Raw genomic sequence first — 19,343 nt, forward strand, 5'->3', positions numbered from 1 at the left:
TATAATAGAGTCACCACTAGATGTCCTCAGTTTCCTATATTAGTCTGCTCTATCTAATCCAATTGGACTGTATTTCTTGTCTCCCTCCACAAGATGGCGCTCTCTCTCTCTCTTTTTATTTTACACTCATGACCAGAGACTGATGAAGAATAATCATTATAGTCTTTACTAATAATCGATAATCGGGATGTTGGACCCCGCAGATCAGATTTTTCATGTTTGTGTTTTCTTACAGGATTTGTTTCTAAGGCTTCTACTGTTCGGTACAGATGTTGTCAGTTTTATTCTCTGGGTCGGGACGATCACATTTCGTATTTTAATAACTTTACAAAAATTCTAAATTTTGATTGGAAAATAAATTCCTCGACTCCCCAAATTGTGACCCTGTAACCTTTCTATATTTTAGTGTGCGGGGTTGTGTAAGGCATCTTGTGCAGGACAATATGTCGGTTTTATTGATACCATGTTGGGGAATTTCTGATGTTTTGATCACTTTTTATTAAATTTTTGGCCACCTCAGCCATTCTGATCCATACGATTTTATGATATGATTTTTCCATACGGGACGATTTTTTTCCCCCGGTTGTAATAGTTTGGGTATTTTCAGGCTTTGACTTGGCTCTTGTGTTTGTTTGCACTTTTATTTATTTATATGATGTATATTTTTAGGTTTTTCTCGTGGGGGATCCTATGGGTCGGGGGTGATCTTCCCCCAGATTCCCTGGATGTTCCGATCACTATTGATCACAGTATCCAGGAGGATAATTCGCTGGCGTTTGAGTATCTTCTGACTCCAGCGACTAATCCTGGGCCTTTGTCGAGGGCTGTAATTAATGCCGCAGGCACAGATTTGTACAACACTGAACATTAACTACATGTTCAGTGTGACGTAATAGTATGGTGCACATTGGGAAGGGGTTAAAGGGTTTTTATGGCCCCTAAATTCATGTTGGGGGTAGGTCATCAGTATCTGATCTGTGAGAGTCTAACACCCACATCCCGCACAGAGCAGCTGCCCCTGCAGGCTCCACAAGCTGGTGCAGTGGATGGGTGAGGATGCTTCTATGCTAGTAATAGGGGCGGCCCTGTATAGCAGGGTGTCCACTGTATAGTGGGGTGTCCACTGTATGGCAGGGTGTGCACTGTTTAGCAGGGTGTCCACTGTTTAGCGGGGTGTCCACTGTATAGCAGGGTGTCCACTGTATAGTGGGGCATCCACTGTATTTCGGTGGCCCAGGGAGTCCGGCTCCACTCCTATTGCTTACATGGAGCAGAGCTTATTCCGCATCCTGTCCCCGGAGGTGCCGCCACAACTGATCTGTGCGGGGTCGGGGTGTAAAATAGTTCACATTTAGTACTTTTGAACAATTAATGATCACTATTTACATTGCACAAGATCAGTTTTATAGTGACCGAGCAATGTTATCTCAGCCTGTACTAATATCACGTCTGCTATAGAACAGATACTGTATGACTAATAGTGAAGGACCCCTACACGTTACAATATTCTCCACAGTGGCCCCCACACAGTATTATATTTTTACACAGTGGCCCCCCCCACAGTATTATATGCTCCACAGTGGCCCCCACACAGTATTATATGCTCCACAGTGGCCCCCACACAGTATAATATGCTCCACAGTGGCCCCCACACAGTATAATATGCTCCACAGTGGCCCCCACATAGTATTATATGCTCCACAGTGGGCCCCTACACAGTATTATATGCTCCACAGTGGTCCCACACAGTATTATATGCTCCACAGTGGCCCCCCACACAGTATTATATTTTTACACAGTGGCCCCCCCACAGTATTATATGCTCCACAGTGGCCCCCACACAGTATAATATGCTCCACAGTGGCCCACACACAGTATAATATGCTCCACAGTGGCCCCCACACAGTATTATATGCTCCACAGTGGGCCCCTACACAGTATTATATGCTCCACAGTGGCCCCCACACAGTATTATATGCTCCACAGTGGCCCCCCACACAGTATTATATGCTCCACAGTGGCCTCCACACAGTATTATATGCTCCACAGAGGCCCCCACACAGTATTATGTGCTCATAATACTGTGTAGGGAGAAAATTTTGTATACACCCTGAATCTACTACTGGAGATGCCTCGAGACACCTGTATTTTTTTACTGTCATGTCTCACTGAGTGCTGGCTGTACCATCTCCACAGACACAATCTGCATAAACTCCAAGACATCTTATTGTCTCCAATCAGTGATTGATCGCCTTTCCTATCACTACTAGGATAGCACACCCCTAGACGCCACCCACCTGACTGACTGGTCTCCACATCCCAGTAATGATGCCCAGAAGAGAAGCTCCTGCTGCTTAAAACCTGGTAATACTGAAACCTCTCTGGCGCTTCTAAGCGACTCAAGAATTTTTGTGACCAGAGAACAGATTTCAGGTCATCTAAAATATAGATATTATTGGCGGCTGTCGTTACATCCAGCAAGGTTCCTGCATGTAGAACCTCACATTGGTGTCTTTGATCACATCCATTAAGCCTCTGTGTAAAGTCTCCACAATCAGACTCTCACCAATATCACAGACCGGTCCACCAGAGGACTATTCAACCTTGTAGTCATCTTGGCCTAAAATGTCTTCTTGTAAGATTGGCATGGGGTTAGACAGGTGACACAGGTCCTCAATGTTCCTGATGTTCTTGGATAGTTCAGCTTTCTTTATGCCAAGCTGCTGGATCAGCTCAGACACTGAGAGTGACCCCTGATCGTTTTTCTTGGCAATCTCATTTAGGACCGTGTTCTCTAGATCTTGCAGTTGTCTTCGTAGATCTCTAAAGACATCTGTCACTTTCTCTGTCAGGTTAGCTGCTTTTTCCTTGGCTCTTTTCACCTGCTCCAATAGGCTTTGGATAGTTTGCTCTGTCTCACGCTCTCTGGGAGGTCAGTCTTACCAGAAGATTTCTAAGCATCTCTTTTTTTTTTCTTTTCAGAAGCCTCAGTTATAGTTTCCACCTTCTGTCCTTTATGTTCTCTTTTGTATACACATGAAGAACACATGAAGGAGTACCACTTCTCTTGTCCTGTATTCTGGATGTAATTCTCATGCACAGTACCACTTCTCTTGTCCTGTATTCTGGATGTAATTCTTATACACAGTACAACTTCTCTTGCCCTGTATACTGGGTGTAATCCTCAGTATCTGCTCTTATTCTGTATATATGGAGAGTGCACAGTACCACTTCTCTTGTCCTGTATTCTGCGTGTAATTCTTATACACAGTACAACTTCTCTTGCCCTGTATTCTGGGTGTAATTCCTATGCACAGTACCACTTCTCTTGTCCTGTATTCTGGGTATGATTCCTATGCACAGTACCACTTCTCTTGTCCTGTATTCTGGATGTAATTCTTATACACAGTACAACTTCTCTTGCCCTGTATACTGGGTGTAATCCTCAGTATCTGCTCTTATTCTGTATATATGGAGAGTGCACAGTACCACTTCTCTTGTCCTGTATTCTGGGTGTAATTCCTATGCACAGTACCACTTCTCTTGCCCTGTATTCTGGGTGTGATTCCTATGCACAGTACCACTTCTCTTGTCCTGTATTCTGGGTATGTTTCCTATGCACAGTACCACTTCTCTTGTCCTGTATTCTGGGTGTAATTCCTATGCACAGTACCACTTCTCTTGTCCTGTATTCTGGGTATGTTTCCTATGCACAGTACCACTTCTCTTGTCCTGTATTCTGGGTGTGATTCCTATGCACAGTACCACTTCTCTTGTCCTGTATTCTGGGTATGTTTCCTATGCACAGTACCACTTCTCTTGTCCTGTATTCTGGGTGTAATTCCTATGCACAGTACCATTTCTCTTGCCCTGTATTCTGGGTGTGATTCCTATGCACAGTACCACTTCTCTTGCCCTGTATACAGGGTGTAATCCTAAGTATCTGCTCTTATTCTGTATATACGGACACTGCACAGTACCACTTCTCTGTACGCCCAATGACAAACAGAAGCCACCATTCAGACCTGGTTATATATATAGGATTTATTAGAGCTCTGAATATACAGCAGGAATCTTCCGTTCGCTTCTCCGGCTGTCCGTGTTTGTTTTTTTTACATTTTTTGCTTTTTTTATCGATAAATTCTCAGTCTCGTCCTGGAAACATTTTAATGACATCACAACTTTACACAAACGTGAAACAACGGACACAATTCTCCGCTTCATCCGATTAAATTAGTTTTATAGACTCTGAAATTTTTTTTGTCTTTTACATTAGATCTGTACAAAGAGGGGGGTGAAACATGGGGGAGGGGGGCGACCGGGCAGGAGGAAAGGGTATCAGGCGTTAGAAATCTTGTATCTTACATGAAAGGGGGAGGGGTCAGAATTTACACAGGTAGCAACAATATACATAATTACGGGGAATCATATGAACCAGATGAATTGGGGAAAATCTGGTGAAATTTTGCTGAAATGTCAGTTTTTGGGTTTTTTTTTTGAAACTGGAAAAAAACATTTTTAATTGGCCTCAAGCTGACTGAGTCCCATAGAGTAAAATAGTTGGCTCGGGCCCACGTCCAGCTGAAGGGTCATATGGAAGCTGCATGGATACAGGCCTCAATTCCAATTATAACATTATAGTCAAGAATTCTCAAATCAAAAATTTCCAAAAATATTTCCACCCAAAGCCGTAAGAAAAATTCCTCAGGTGGGTTTTCTATGGTAATCGCTTCCCTTCCCTCGTGCTACAAGGAGGTGTATGTTTAAGTCTCCTCCATAAAATATCAGGGTCCCTTTCGGACAAAAAAGTCACTTTCTAAAGATGGACTTTGCCTTAGAATAAGACCAGGTTGGTGGGACCTATCCTCAAATCCCAGGACCTGGACTAAGGAACTTGCGGTCTTATTTTTCCCAAGGTGAAACAATTTGAGATGACCATATTTTTGAGTCCACCAAGGGGACCTAAGATGTGATTTACTCATAGATGGCCTGGAGATTTGGGACCCTGATACTTTATGACACATTCCAACATGGACAGGTCTTCTGCTCAAAGGACACGGGCAGGAAATGAGTTAAAATGGCCATTGATGTTCTGAAAACACTTGGCCAAAAAATTCCAATGTGCAGTTCCCAGGAAAAAATCTCCGAACAAGGAAGGTCACCATTAGTGACAGTCTTCTTGATGGAACCAGTGTGTGCTATGGGTCCCACCGAGTTGGCCACGCCTTCTTAAATGTTGAGATTTCCCCACCCAAGTAGGGTACGTATCCAAAAATTCCGGATATCATGTGATCCCTCTTGGGAGTTCAACTCACCAGAAAAACCCAACCTCATCACCTTGCGGGGAGATACTTACTAGTCTTACTGTTTTATGTCATCTTCCGAGTGCCCTAAACTAAAGGGGTTCTCCCCAGGGGACACGAGCGTTAGAGTTTTAACCACTTGGTTTAGTATTATCTTAGGATGGTGATGATCTGGTAACGTGGCATTTATGCAGCAATATCCAGTGTGGCACAAGCTATAAGGTCTCCTGATAGAGAAGCTAAGCTGGTTGGCACCACGAGTGAAATGGCGCGGGATGCCTGTCAATTCTGCATTCATGGAACCAAAAACAGACAAGTCCCAGTGTCCCCTATTCCAAAAATAATGATTTGGTAGCTCGGCAAGGAATGACCTTGTATATCTTACAGCAATGTACAATATCCCGGTGGCGGCCGTATAAAGAACTCTCCAAACCAGGGAAATGGCAAAAATACATCAAAAACAGTCTATATGTCCATGTCGATGGGTCGGATGTCGCCCGTCTTGTGCTCTTTCACCCACAGTTCCCTGTCTTTGGCAGGATCGACCTTCTGGAGCAGCTGGTCCACGGGTTCCACCGTCTGCAGAGAAGGAATACATTTGCAGATTACCCAAGGTTTTAGTATCTTTGTGACTGTCTATGGAGGAGACATCTGGTACTTACGCTTTGGTTGAACATGTCTGTTTCGTGCCGTAGTTGTGTGTACTGACAGAGGTGCTGACGGATCATCTCCACCCGCTCTACCTCCAGTCTCTCCAGTTCCTACAAGACAGAAAAATCATGTGAGATGTTCCACCTTGGAAGATATTCCATTACTCTGAGGGTGATGCCACCCATTAACCATTACTCTATCCATGCTATCTATCGTAAAGGACAACTAACAGCTAAGACTGAAGGCTAATTCTTGTCACACGTTATGACCTCCACTAGTGGCCGGACACTTACCAGAGTGGTTGTCACCATCTCTTCAAACCACTTGGATTGTGCTTGGTTGTAGAGGTCCACACATCTCATGAGGTCATCACCTGCAGGTAGAAGACAGCAAAAAGTTCAGAGGCTGAGGCATGACATGGACAATCTACAGATCACAGAGACTGAAGGTCTGGAGAAGCCGCCATATATTTATTAAGACAATGACCAGCTGATCACCGGGGACTTCACTTCTCTGACTCCATGTGAAAGGTAGACATAGACATCAATGGGAGTAGGAGAAAGTGGTGAATGAGCAGATGACAACTGAGGTTATATAGACACTATATTATATAAAGGGGAATGGTATGTGGGCACTGTGGTATATAAGGCAGTGTAATGGCACTATTATATGGGCACTGTATTATGTAAGGCACTGTAGTGGGCACTATTAAAATAGCACTGCAATAGGTAAGGAAGAGAGGTCATGACTTATGTGGGTACTATGATATCTGCACTGGGATACAATAAGTAAGCCACTTGGTTGGAAACTATAATGTAGGTGCTCAGGTAGATTCTATTATATAGGTACTATAATATGTAGGGTGCTGCGTTGGGCACCGCCATGTACTATGTAAGACACATGTACATAATATGTAGACACTGGAGTGGGCACTATTATGTAGGCAATACGGCCTGGTCACTATTTTGTAAGGCATGTGCAAACATTATATAGGCAATATGGTACTATAGTAACTACAACTAGTTCTATTATACAGGCACTATAATATGTAGGCACTTTACTTATGGTAGATGAGAAATAGTGATGACGGTGGAGGAGGACTCGCGAGAGTGGAGGATGACTCGTGACGGTGGAGAAGGTCTAGTGTTGGTGGACGGTGGAGAAGGACTCGCGACGGTGGAGAAGGACTCGCGACGGTGGAGGAGGACTCGCGACGGTGGAGGAGGACTCGCGACGGTGGAGGAGGACTCGCGACGGTGGAGGAGGACTGGAGACGGTGGAGGAGGACTGGAGACGGTGGAGGAGGACTGGCGACGGTGGAGGAGGACTGGCGACGGTGGAGGAGGACTGGCGACGGTGGAGGAGGACTGGCGACGGTGGAGGAGGACTGGCGACGGTGGAGGAGGACTGGCGACGGTGGAGGAGGACTGGCGACGGTGGAGGAGGACTGGCGACGGTGGAGGAGGACTGGCGACGGTGGAGGAGGACTCGCGACGGTGGAGGAGGACTGGCGACGGTGGAGGAGGACTCGCGACGGTGGAGGAGGACTCGCGACGGTGGAGGAGGACTCGCGACGGTGGAGGAGGACTCGCGACGGTGGAGGAGGACTCGCGACGGTGGAGGAGGACTCGCGACGGTGGAGGAGGACTCGCGACGGTGGAGGAGGACTCGCGACGGTGGAGGAGGACTCGCGACGGTGGAGGAGGACTCGCGACGGTGGAGGAGGACTCGCGACGGTGGAGGAGGACTCGCGACGGTGGAGGAGGACTCGCGACGGTGGAGGAGGACTCGCGACGGTGGAGGAGGACTCGCGACGGTGGAGGAGGACTCGCGACGGTGGAGGAGGACTCGCGACGGTGGAGGAGGACTCGCGACGGTGGAGGAGGACTCGCGACGGTGGAGGAGGACTCGCGACGGTGGAGGAGGACTCGCGACGGTGGAGGAGGACTCGCGACGGTGGAGGAGGACTCGCGACGGTGGAGGAGGACTCGCGACGGTGGAGGAGGACTCGCGACGGTGGAGGAGGACTCGCGACGGTGGAGGAGGACTCGCGACGGTGGAGGAGGACTCGCGACGGTGGAGAAGGACTCGAGACGATGAAGGACCATTACAAATGATAGTAGACCTTGGACAGTGAAGACTATTGTGATGGATGATGATTTCTGAGACTAATGAATGATGCTGGTTAGCCTGTAATGTTCTGATCCCTCCAGGGGCCAGTAGATGGCGACAAACACTAACACATCAGTATATGGCTGGCATTGTAACATCACCTACAGGTTATTATATAGTGGGGGTCATTTATCATTTGCAAAAAATTTTCGCTTTTTTTTTTTTTTTTTTTTTAAATTCAATGTCCTTCCAATTGCCTAATATACTGAAGAACATGACTGATACTAATCGTCCAGAAGTGCCGAGACCTGCTGAGTTTTCTATTTCGTTCAGTAGATGCTGCTACTCGGCGACATTTGGTGAGGTCTAACATTACTTATAATCCCCGGGGGCTGCGGGCGGCAGAATCACCGAGAATTAGATATTGACTTTATGTCACAAGACAGAGCGGAGCCTCCAAGGTAATGTACAAGCTGCAGATGAGAGGACAATGCGGTGTCACCACTCCCATACATAGACAGGAATCGAGGCCTGTGGTGACCCCTATGGGCCTATAGATCAGCCTATACCCCGGACCCCTCACCTGCTTGTGTCGACTTCCTCCGCGCTTTCTTAATGTCTTCTTCCGTCTTGTTGCTCAGTTTTATTTCCAGTTGCTGTGTCTTCACTTCCAGATCTTTCTGTCTCTCGGCCAAAGCTTTCCGAGCCTGGGGAGGAGGGAAATATAATGTCAGAGGTTATACAACACCTAAAAGGAGAGAAAAGGGGGGGACTTAAAGGGGAACTCTCTACTTCTTACTGTAACCTGGTGAGAGCACCGCACCCTTGAGTATCATGTATGAGAGGTTGTCACAGACCCGCCCCCTGACACCATTTCCAGATGGAGTTCCCTTTTATACAGTATCCCATGTGGTTGGTCACTCACCTTCTCTACGGAGGCGTATCGGCTGGCGAGCTGTTTCCGGAGGTCCGCTATGTGGTGGTCAAACTTTTTCATGTCTTTCTTGAAGTTCTCCCTGAAGTTCAGCAGCGGTTTCTCCACCTCACTTTGTAACTATAGGAGTAATGTGGAGATGAAGGAGTCACTGACCGCAGATACAGTCACATCCCAATCAGACCCCCAGGACAGGACAATCCTCCACAGAGACCAGTGTCCAGCTGGTGTGACCGAGCCCACAGGCCTGTGCTATAGAATCACTGAGCCGCACCCAAGGCCCGAGCCACCACAGGCCACAGGCCATAAAGGCACAGCTGAAACATTGGACTGGGTTTTTGGTTTTGGTTTTACCTTTGAGGAAAATTTGAGATGAACCTCGGCCTCATCGGCAAGACTTTTCTTGACTTGGCCCCAAGCTTCACCCAGGGTTCTGCCGAAAGAGACCGTTACATAATATTATATTACATTTTATTACATCATATTACAGCCCAATACAATATATTATAATACGTTACCATATTGTATTACCTTAAAGGGGTCCTATCATTACAATCCCATCTTAAGCTAAACCCACATAGGAATAGTGTTAAGAAAGTCGATTCTTCCCCCACCTTTAGATGTCTTCTCCGCGCCGCCGTTCCTTAGATATCCCGGTTTTCATCCATATGCTAATTCGTTTTCTTGCAGCACTGGGGGCGCCACCTTCTTCTGTTCGCCACCTCTTCATTCCTGTTAGCCACAGAAAAATGGCCGACTGCGCCCATTAGGCATGTCCGCGGACATTTTCCTGTGGCCTCTCCCGTTTAGCCACAGGAAAATGGCGATGGACATGCGCAGTTGGCGCTTTTTCAAGAAGACGTGATGGGACAAGGAAGAGGAGGCGGAGACCAAGAGGAAGGCGGCGCTGGAGAGTTTTCTCGCAGCACAGGGGATGCCCCCAGTGCTGCAAGAAAGCTAATTAGCATATGGACGAAAACCGTAATATCTAAGGAACGGCGGAGCGGAGAAGACATCTAAAGGTGGGGGAAGAATAGACTTTCTTAAGGCTATTTCTATGTGGGTTTAGCTAAAAACGGGATTCTAATATTTTTTATTGCACAGTATACTAGCTTCTGCCCACGACTTCCTCCGCAAGTTGTTCTCGGCGCTCTGCTCCAGCTGTGTATATAGGCAGTATACCTAGATGTGCCCCAGCACCCCCAAACACCCCCCCGCAGGAACCCCCCCCCCCCCCCCTAACGCCCCCTGTACAAATTCACCCGACGCTCGTTCACTTTGCTGGTCCTGTAAAACGCAGCATTTTATACTGCTGCGATTCCGCAACGCGGGGCCTTAGTCTGAGAACAGTAATTGTATAAGCGGCGAGTATTGCTGCCGGTCGGATTAGTAATCTCCCCCAGATCTATCGCACCGGTGAAGGCGTCTGGTGCCAGTCTGGAAGGCACAGCTAGATCCATCATCCCGAGCGCAGCCGCTTCATGAATATAGATGAGGCCTGCGGGTTCCTAATCTGCCCCATTAATAATACATTGTGTCTAGTGTTCGGAGGGAGCCCCGTTCCCCTGAATTATGGACTATTAACTCCAAGACCTCAATAAATTCAGCCCTGAATAAACATCACAAAGTCAACAAGTGAAGGATAAACATGGTATATAGGTGATACAACCTCCAAAAATACGCTACAGGAAGATATGATGGGGTGGGGGTGGGAGTCCATAAGAGTCCACAATCCAAAAGTACTGGAGAAAACACAGAAGTGGATCAGAACTCATGTACAGTAAGTGTAGCAACCAGGAAAGGGAGATACACAGTGCACATGTGATAAACCACTAGACACCAGGGCTAATATCAGACCACTAGACACCAGGGCTAATATCAGACCACTAGACACCAGGGCTAATATCAGACCACTAGACACCAGGGATATTATCAGACCACTAGACACCAGGGATATTATCAGACCACTAGACACCAGGGCTAATATCAGACCACTAGACACCAGGGCTAATATCAGACCACTAGATACCAGGGTTATTAACAGACCACTAGACACCAGGGGTATGATCAGACCACTAGACACCAGGGATATGATCAGACCACTAGACACCAGAGGTATGATCAGACCACTAGACACCAGGGATATTATCAGACCACTAGACACCAGGGATATTATCAGACCACTAGACACCAGGGCTATTATCAGACCACTAGACACCAGGGCTATGATCAGACCACTAGACACCAGGGATATTATCAGACCACTAGACACCAGGGCTATTATCAGACCACTAGACACCAGGGCTATTATCAGACCACTAGATACCAGGACTATTATCAGACCACTAGACACCAGGACTATTATCAGACCACTAGACACCAGGACTATTATCAGACCACTAGACACAAGGGCTATTATCAGACCACTAGATACCAGGGCTATTATCAGACCACTAGACACCAGGGCTATTATCAGACCACTAGATACCAGGGATATGATCAGACCACTAGATACCAGGGCTATTATCAGACCACTAGACACCAGGGCTATTATCAGACCACTAGACACCAGGGCTATTATCAGACCACTAGACACCAGGGCTATGATCAGACCGCTAGACACCAGGGGTATTATCAGACCACTAGACACCAGGACTATTATCAGACCACTAGATACCAGGGATATTATCAAACCACTAGACACCAGGGCTATTATCAAACCACTAGACACCAGGACTATTATCAGACCACTAGATACCAGGACTATTATCAGACCACTAGATACCAGGGCTATTATCAGACCACTAGACACCAGGGCTATTATCAGACCACTAGATACCAGGGATATGATCAGACCACTAGACACCAGGGCTATGATCAGACCGCTAGACACCAGGGGTATTATCAGACCACTAGATACCAGGGCTATTATCAGACCACTAGACACCAGGGATATGATCAGACCACTAGATACCAGGGCTATTATCAGACCACTAGACACCAGGGCTATTATCAGACCACTAGATACCAGGGATATGATCAGACCACTAGACACCAGGGCTATGATCAGACCGCTAGACACCAGGGGTATTATCAGACCACTAGATACCAGGGCTATTATCAGACCACTAGACACCAGGGATATGATCAGACCACTAGATACCAGGGCTATTATCAGACCACTAGACACCAGGGCTATTATCAGACCACTAGATACCAGGGATATGATCAGACCACTAGACACCAGGGCTATGATCAGACCGCTAGACACCAGGGGAATTATCAGACCATTTGTTTCCTCTTCTTCTACTTGACATATTATGCATCCACTAGACATCACTGATCTTATTAATTCATAAGACATTAATGAAGTCATTCAGTTCCTAAACAAATGCAATATTATAAAACTACAAAACCAGAAAGAATTATCAGACATTGTTACTACATTAATCCTATAGGGGGTTAATAATATCCTTAGAGATACCTCCGGACACCAGGGATATTATCTGACATTTTTACTACATTAATACTATAGGGGGTTAATAATATCCTTAGCGATACCTCCGGACACCAGGGCTATTAACAGACGTTACCAGTAGTTTTCATAGCACGACCTGCCACCTGTCATATTATTTCACCATTGACCTCTAGGGCACCAGGGTGAGATTATTTAATTACATTGTATACATTTATTTTTCCCTCTATAATCTGTAAAGTCTTTTAATTGAATTTATTTTGCACTGTAAAATCTCCTGAGCCCGGACGAGAACCCTTCCAGGCCATCGTGAGTTAATAGCTCCTTCCAGTCGCCTTTGTTGCCACTTAATCTTGTGATCTCATTTGCATGGTGTTCTGGGGGTAATTCCTGTCGCAGTCTTTGTTTCCCTCTGATCCCCTGTTCTGTTACAAGGAATTATTGATGGAGTGTAACAAAGGAATTATGTAGTGACACAACATGGGGCTTAGAAAACAAGAGGCTGCAGCGCTGTGAATGCAGCTGTAATACCACAGGGTGGACACTAGAGGGCGTTGCAGGACTGCAGATACTGTTATATGTAGTCTAGATAAAACAGAGATTACATGTATGATATAGGATATAGTACTGCCCCCGCTGAGCACATCACTCCTACAGGGACTACTGCAAACAGCAGACACATTACAAGGAGGCCGCGAGCAGAGGAGTAGCTAGCCTAAAATCTACCTGTACCTTTGTGTCATACTTATATAATACTGTGAGCAAAGACGACCAAACTATAAGGGTTTATATAGAAACACAACAGTAATAAGGGGAGAACAATGGAGTTGTCACAGCCCCGCCCCCTTCAACTAACATTACTGAATTTTAATAATATCTTGTATCAATTATAGAATAAGATTATTATTTTTAGACAATTTACCCCTCCTCCTGATACGCCAGGGAATTCTGGGACAGTTTTGCCAAGTTTTTGGCATACTCCTCTTCAATCTTGATCCTGAAAATGTAAACACAGAAGATGAGTGAAATACATGGAAACACATCCCTAATGCGACACCCCTTGTAGAAGCCCACATGACAAGATATGAAGTCAGAAGAAAAGGTGACACAGGTGGTCAACAGGTCAGATCTGGAAACTCCCTTTAAGTGGGTCAGACTGAGAAGATTGTGGGAGGAGTCAAGTAGATTTGGAGACACAGGTTACTGTGAACACAGATCACGGGCTATGACCAAGATCCAGAGGAAGAAAAATGCCTTATCCCATTATTATACAGGAATTGAGGTCTCTCCATGTGTATACCCCAAGGGTGAGAGGGTCATGGTCATCTGTGTCCTTGCCATTCGACCCTGGCATCAAAAAACTGAAAAACTGCATTTTCCACTGGATCCGAGCATGCACCCAATCCTGATTAATATTCACTAATATACTGGGAGAGTCTGGAGAGTTTCATTGTGAAAGTAGGTTAAAGCCCACAGGGGGCCGAGAGGGGCAGCGATTATTGGGAGAGGAGAGGAAACTCAGGAGTACCTTTCACGGATGAATTCTGCCATCTCCTTCTGCATTTGTTTTCCTTTAAGCTGTTTCTGGAGGAGTTCTTCAAACCCAGTCACCGAGCTGTTTCCCTGCGGATCCTTCCTGTCTGCCTGTAAACAAGGCGAAACCAGGAGAGGAATTCATACAATATACAATATAGTACATGTAATATATAACTACTATAATACTGCTCCTATGTACAAGAATATAACTACTATAATACTGCTCCTATGTACAAGAATATAACTACTATAATACTGCTCCTATGTACAAGAATTTAACTACTATAATACTACTCCTATGTACAAGAATATAACTACTATAATACTGCTCCTATGTACAAGAATATAACTACTATAATACTGCTCCTATGTACAAGAATATAACTACTATAATACTGCTCCTATGTACAAGAATATAACTACTATAATACTGCTCCTATGTACAAGAATATAACTACTATAATACTGCTCCTATGTACAAGAATATAACTACTATAATACTGCTCCTATGTACAAGCATGTAACTACTATAATACTGCTCCTATGCACAAGAATATAACTACTATAATACTGCTCCTATGTACAAGCATGTAACTACTATAATACTGCTCCTATGCACAAGAATATAACTACTATAATACTGCTCCTGTGTACAATAATATAACTACCATAATACTACCTCCTATGTACAAGAATATAACTACTATAATACTGCCTCCTATGCACAAGAATATAACTACTATAATACTGCTCCTATGCACAAGAATATAACTACTATAATACTACCTCCTATGTACAAGAGTATAAATACTATAATACTGCTCCTGTGTACAAGAATATAACTACTATAATACTACTCCTATGTACAAGAATATAACTACTATAATACTACTCCTATGTACAAGAATATAACTACTATAATACTACTCCTATGTACAAGAATATAACTACTCCTATGTACAAGAATATAACTACTATAATACTACTCCTATGTACAAGAATATAACTACTATAATATTACTCCTATGTACAAGAATATAACTACTATAATACTACTCCTATGTAGAAGAATATAACTACTATAATACTAATCCTATGTACAAGAATATAACTACTATAATACTAATCCTATGTACAAGAATATAACTACTATAATACTGCTCCTATGTACAATCATATAACTACTATAATACTGCTCCTATGTACAAGAATATAACTACTATAATACTGCTCCTATGTACAAGAATATAATTACTATAATACTGCTCCTATGTACAAGAATATAACTACTATAATACTTCCTCCTATGTACAAGAATATAACTAGTGGTAAAATAATACTGCCTTAGTATGTAGATATAACAAACAATATTCAACTAACACCACCATACAGTTCTAAAATACTGTACTGCTACAGTGTAAAAGGAGTGTGCAAATAATATATCCTTACACTATTCACACAATACGTAATACTAGTACCTGAGTAATATCATACATAATACTGCCATATAGTGTTCACATAATACCACAAGGAATTGTGCAAATAATATTTCCTTACAGTGTCCACATGACATGTAATACTGGTACTTCTATAATATCACAAATAATCCTGCCATATAGTGCCCACATAATACCACCATTCTCAAATATTAGCCTAGCGTTCACATAATACCGTAAGAAAGTGTGTAAATAATACTTCCCTACAGTGTCCATATAACATGTAATATTAGTATCCACATGGTATCAGAAATTATACAGCAATATAGTGTTTTCATAATACCACCATACAGTGCTCAGATGATGTACTGCCATAAAGTCTGCATAATACTACAAGGGAGAGTGCACATAATACTTCCCTACACTACCTAAATAGTATGTAATACGGTGCCCATATAAGATCAGAAATAACACTGCCATATAGTGTCCACAGCTGGGTGTATGTAGTGCTACATGGACATTGTACAGAATTACTATGTCCATAGTCTGAGACGTGAGGACACATTTACTCTCTGCCTTGTACTTTTCATCCACCTTATGACTGAAGTGAGCGCCATGTCTGTCCGCACCATCCTGGACCTGTCACACGTACACAACGTGATCACTATTGACAGCTGGGAAGACAGTGAAGCCACCGACACCTGACAATCGTAACTATGAGGGGGCGGGGGGATAATGGCGCTCAAGGAAGGAGTCTCAGGGGAAGAACCGTCACATGGTAAAGATGATAAGAAGAAGACACAAAGAAGGAACAAGTAGTGACAATATCACAAGGTTAATTGACTGATGTATTATACAGAGCACTAGTGTAATAGTATATACAGGGGATGATAGTGACACATACACCAGATATACCAGCTGTACATATATAATTATATATAGTATATACCCAGGTTATACCGGCTGTACATATATAATTATATACAGGAGATACCCAGGTTATACCAGCTGTACGTATATAATTATATACAGGAGATACCCAGGTTATACCAGCTGTACATATATAATTATATACAGTATATACCCAGGTTATACCGGCATGGTGACTATATACAAGATGTATAACATATACCAGCTGTACATATATAATTATATATAGTATATACCCAGGTTATACCATGTGTACATATATAATTATATACAGTATATACCCAGGTTATACCATGTGTACATATATAATTATATACAGGAGATACCCAGGTTATACCGGCTGTACATATATAATTATATACAGTATATACCCAGGTTATACCAGCATGGTGACTATATACAAGATGTTATATGACATACCCAGAAATAATCGCAGTAGCTCCATTCTCCAGGCTTCAGCAGTTGTTGCTCCGGCATGGTGTCAGGGTGAGGGAACGTCACACAGTTTATCTAGAAGACAATATCCGGATATTTCAGTATTACAATTATTTTTCATTATCTTTGTCTTTTACATTTCACAGCTATTATACAAGTAATTTTCTACAATGAATAAACATGGCGGTGGTTGGTGCGGATTCCTGTTCATGGAGATCCTCATTGGTCCCACCATTGGTTGTCGCATGTCTGGCAATTGAATCCTTCATCCTGCCTGAGATCTGAGGCTGTGACTAAGCCTACTATGGCCGCCATCATTAGTATGTTCAGAAGAACCTGCACCCGACTCTATTACTTTGCTTGTGTCAGTCTTCACTGTAGCTCTTGCATTTTTTGCATGAACCTAGTGTGTCACAAAATTCATTGGGTTACCACTGGCTATTTATAAAAAACGCCACCAGGTTGATGTAAGCTCAGTAGGTTGGTGGTAGAAGACAAGGAAATGGATGTCCAATAGGTGACGATTCTAAGGAGGTGAAAACTTGTAGGGTCATTTTGTTTCTCCAATGTGGGCCCTTCCTGCTCTGCCGAGATGCAGGAAACGTGATTCTTCATGTACGGTCTTTGTAAGGAACTCTGTAGACGACAAGACATTTTTGAAGGAAAACCTTGGCCAGGTCCACACCCTTTATCCTTCGCATGGATTATGGATGTTTAGTACAAGGGATCCGAGTCAAAAACAGTTCCAAAAATGTTCTTCCTTCTTAAGTTTTTATCCAAACCATGATGATATCATCAATGGACACCAACACCACCTCCGAAAGGGAGGTCACACTTTGATACCTGTGGTCAGAGGACCACATATCAATGGTAATGAAGTCAATTTACCAGAATGTGCTCCTCATCATCTCTACAGTCCTCAATGGTGGGCACTGAGCAAGACCCAATGGGACGGAGTTTACATGACCATTTAAAATATTCCCTTGGTCAGAAGCCCTAACCCCGTAACGCTGAGACATGGACATGACTTCTGAACCTGGGGCTATAAAATTGTTGCATTTTTGGAGAAGTCCTGCACAGACAGAAGAACCCAACAATATAATGTTGTAGAACTTCTGGGCTCGGCCAGTTTAAACCTAAAGGGTTATTTGTTCTTACAGCGTTCACTCGCCTGTATGAGCGTCTCTTTGTGATGACCACACAGCAAGTCCGCAGAACACATCATGGGTGAGCCCATCACCAACTCGGAGAACAGAAAATGGTCTGTCCACCAAGAGATCCAAAAAATACCCAAGATCAAGTCCTGTGACAGTTCCAACAGTTTGGCAGATGGTAACACCCGGAACATCGAGGGAAGTCTCTGAACAGAGTTTCTGAGAAGAAGACATAGAATATCCAAAAATATTTATTTGAAAGAGACAGGAGAAAGAGGAGGAGAGGGACGTCAAGGTCCTGAAGGAGCGCGAGCAAAGAGTCACGAACATGATATCCTAAAAGAGGTCACCAGAAGACAACTAAGAGGAGTCCTGGCTGAGATGGACAAGCAGGAGATGTAGGTGTTACTCTCAGTCTCTGATCTGATCCAGCCGCTGGAGATCAGGAAGGGTGCATTCACATGTTCAGGTTTTTGCAGGCAGTTTTTTAAGCCAAAACCAAGAGTGGACTGAAAAAAAAAGGAATAGCGCATGTTACTTCTACTTTATCTTCTTGATCCACAGTAGTTTTTGGCTTTAAAGACCACATCAAAACCTTGAGTGTGTGAATGTCTTCTGAGAATGGTCAACAGTCCAGAGAGATATCGGGAGCAATGAAGAGGTGATAGGACTGATCAGCAGCATTAACTATCCTGCAAGAGCAGAAATCCTGGAGAGGCGACTTGTATGACGCTGGAGATTTACTCTAGAATCTATATATACTGTATATACTGCATAGAGTCTAGATAAAGATCCTATCAGCTGTCAGACAACACTAACCACTATATGAGATATTCAGGGTATGAGGGTCAAAACTCAGAGATACAGGGTCATTACATTGGTAACAATCCCAGCTCATAGACCCCCAGGGATACCAGGAACCGACCTGAATGACCTAAAAGAGCCCCCACCCACCCCACATCCCGCCCTGCTGTACAGCCAATCGTCTGAGGCTCCTATTATGATACAACATGGATGACTTTTTTCTAGAGCTTTTCTAGGATGTTATTACCAAAATACAGAAGATCTGTACTCTACGATTCTCACCGTACCCCCTCCCCAACAGCGTGACGTGCAGGGGAGCAACAGCCGAGACACATTCTGCAAAATGTACATATATGTTCTGACAGCCACTGCCATCAGCAACACATCACGTGTCTACGTACTGATAGAAGAGGAAATACTGTATCTAATCCTCTCATGTGTGATACTGTCTGCTGTGCTGTGTATCTAATCCTATCATGTGTGATACTGTCTGCTGAGCTGTGTATCTAATCCTACCATGTGTGATACTGTCTGCTGAGCTGCTTATCTAATCCTATCCTGTGTGATACTGCT

The 19,343-nt window shown here is 44.1% G+C and overlaps 1 protein-coding gene across 3 annotated transcripts in view; it reads right to left on the reverse strand.

Annotated features, from left to right (window-relative positions):
* Positions 1-4,038: 4,038 nt before the first annotated feature.
* The window catches only part of GAS7 (growth arrest specific 7), a 118,041-nt gene continuing 102,736 nt past the window's right edge, over positions 4,039-19,343 (reverse strand). For 2 of the 3 annotated variants that reach the window (XM_075279513.1, XM_075279515.1), the window contains 9 exons: positions 16,798-16,887; positions 14,004-14,119; positions 13,398-13,472; positions 9,355-9,433; positions 8,992-9,120; positions 8,650-8,773; positions 6,248-6,327; positions 5,966-6,064; positions 4,039-5,882 (listed from right to left, as the gene is read on the reverse strand). In XM_075279513.1, coding sequence (XP_075135614.1) covers positions 5,769-5,882; positions 5,966-6,064; positions 6,248-6,327; positions 8,650-8,773; positions 8,992-9,120; positions 9,355-9,433; positions 13,398-13,472; positions 14,004-14,119; positions 16,798-16,887 — 906 coding nt within the window. In that variant the 3' untranslated portion in view covers positions 4,039-5,768. The remainder of the gene's footprint in view (positions 5,883-5,965; positions 6,065-6,247; positions 6,328-8,649; positions 8,774-8,991; positions 9,121-9,354; positions 9,434-13,397; positions 13,473-14,003; positions 14,120-16,797; positions 16,888-19,343) is intronic. The other variant, XM_075279514.1, reaches the window with a different exon arrangement.

Source organism: Leptodactylus fuscus, chromosome 6, assembly GCF_031893055.1.
Source record: "Leptodactylus fuscus isolate aLepFus1 chromosome 6, aLepFus1.hap2, whole genome shotgun sequence".
In the NCBI taxonomy this organism is placed as follows: domain Eukaryota; kingdom Metazoa; phylum Chordata; class Amphibia; order Anura; family Leptodactylidae; genus Leptodactylus; species Leptodactylus fuscus.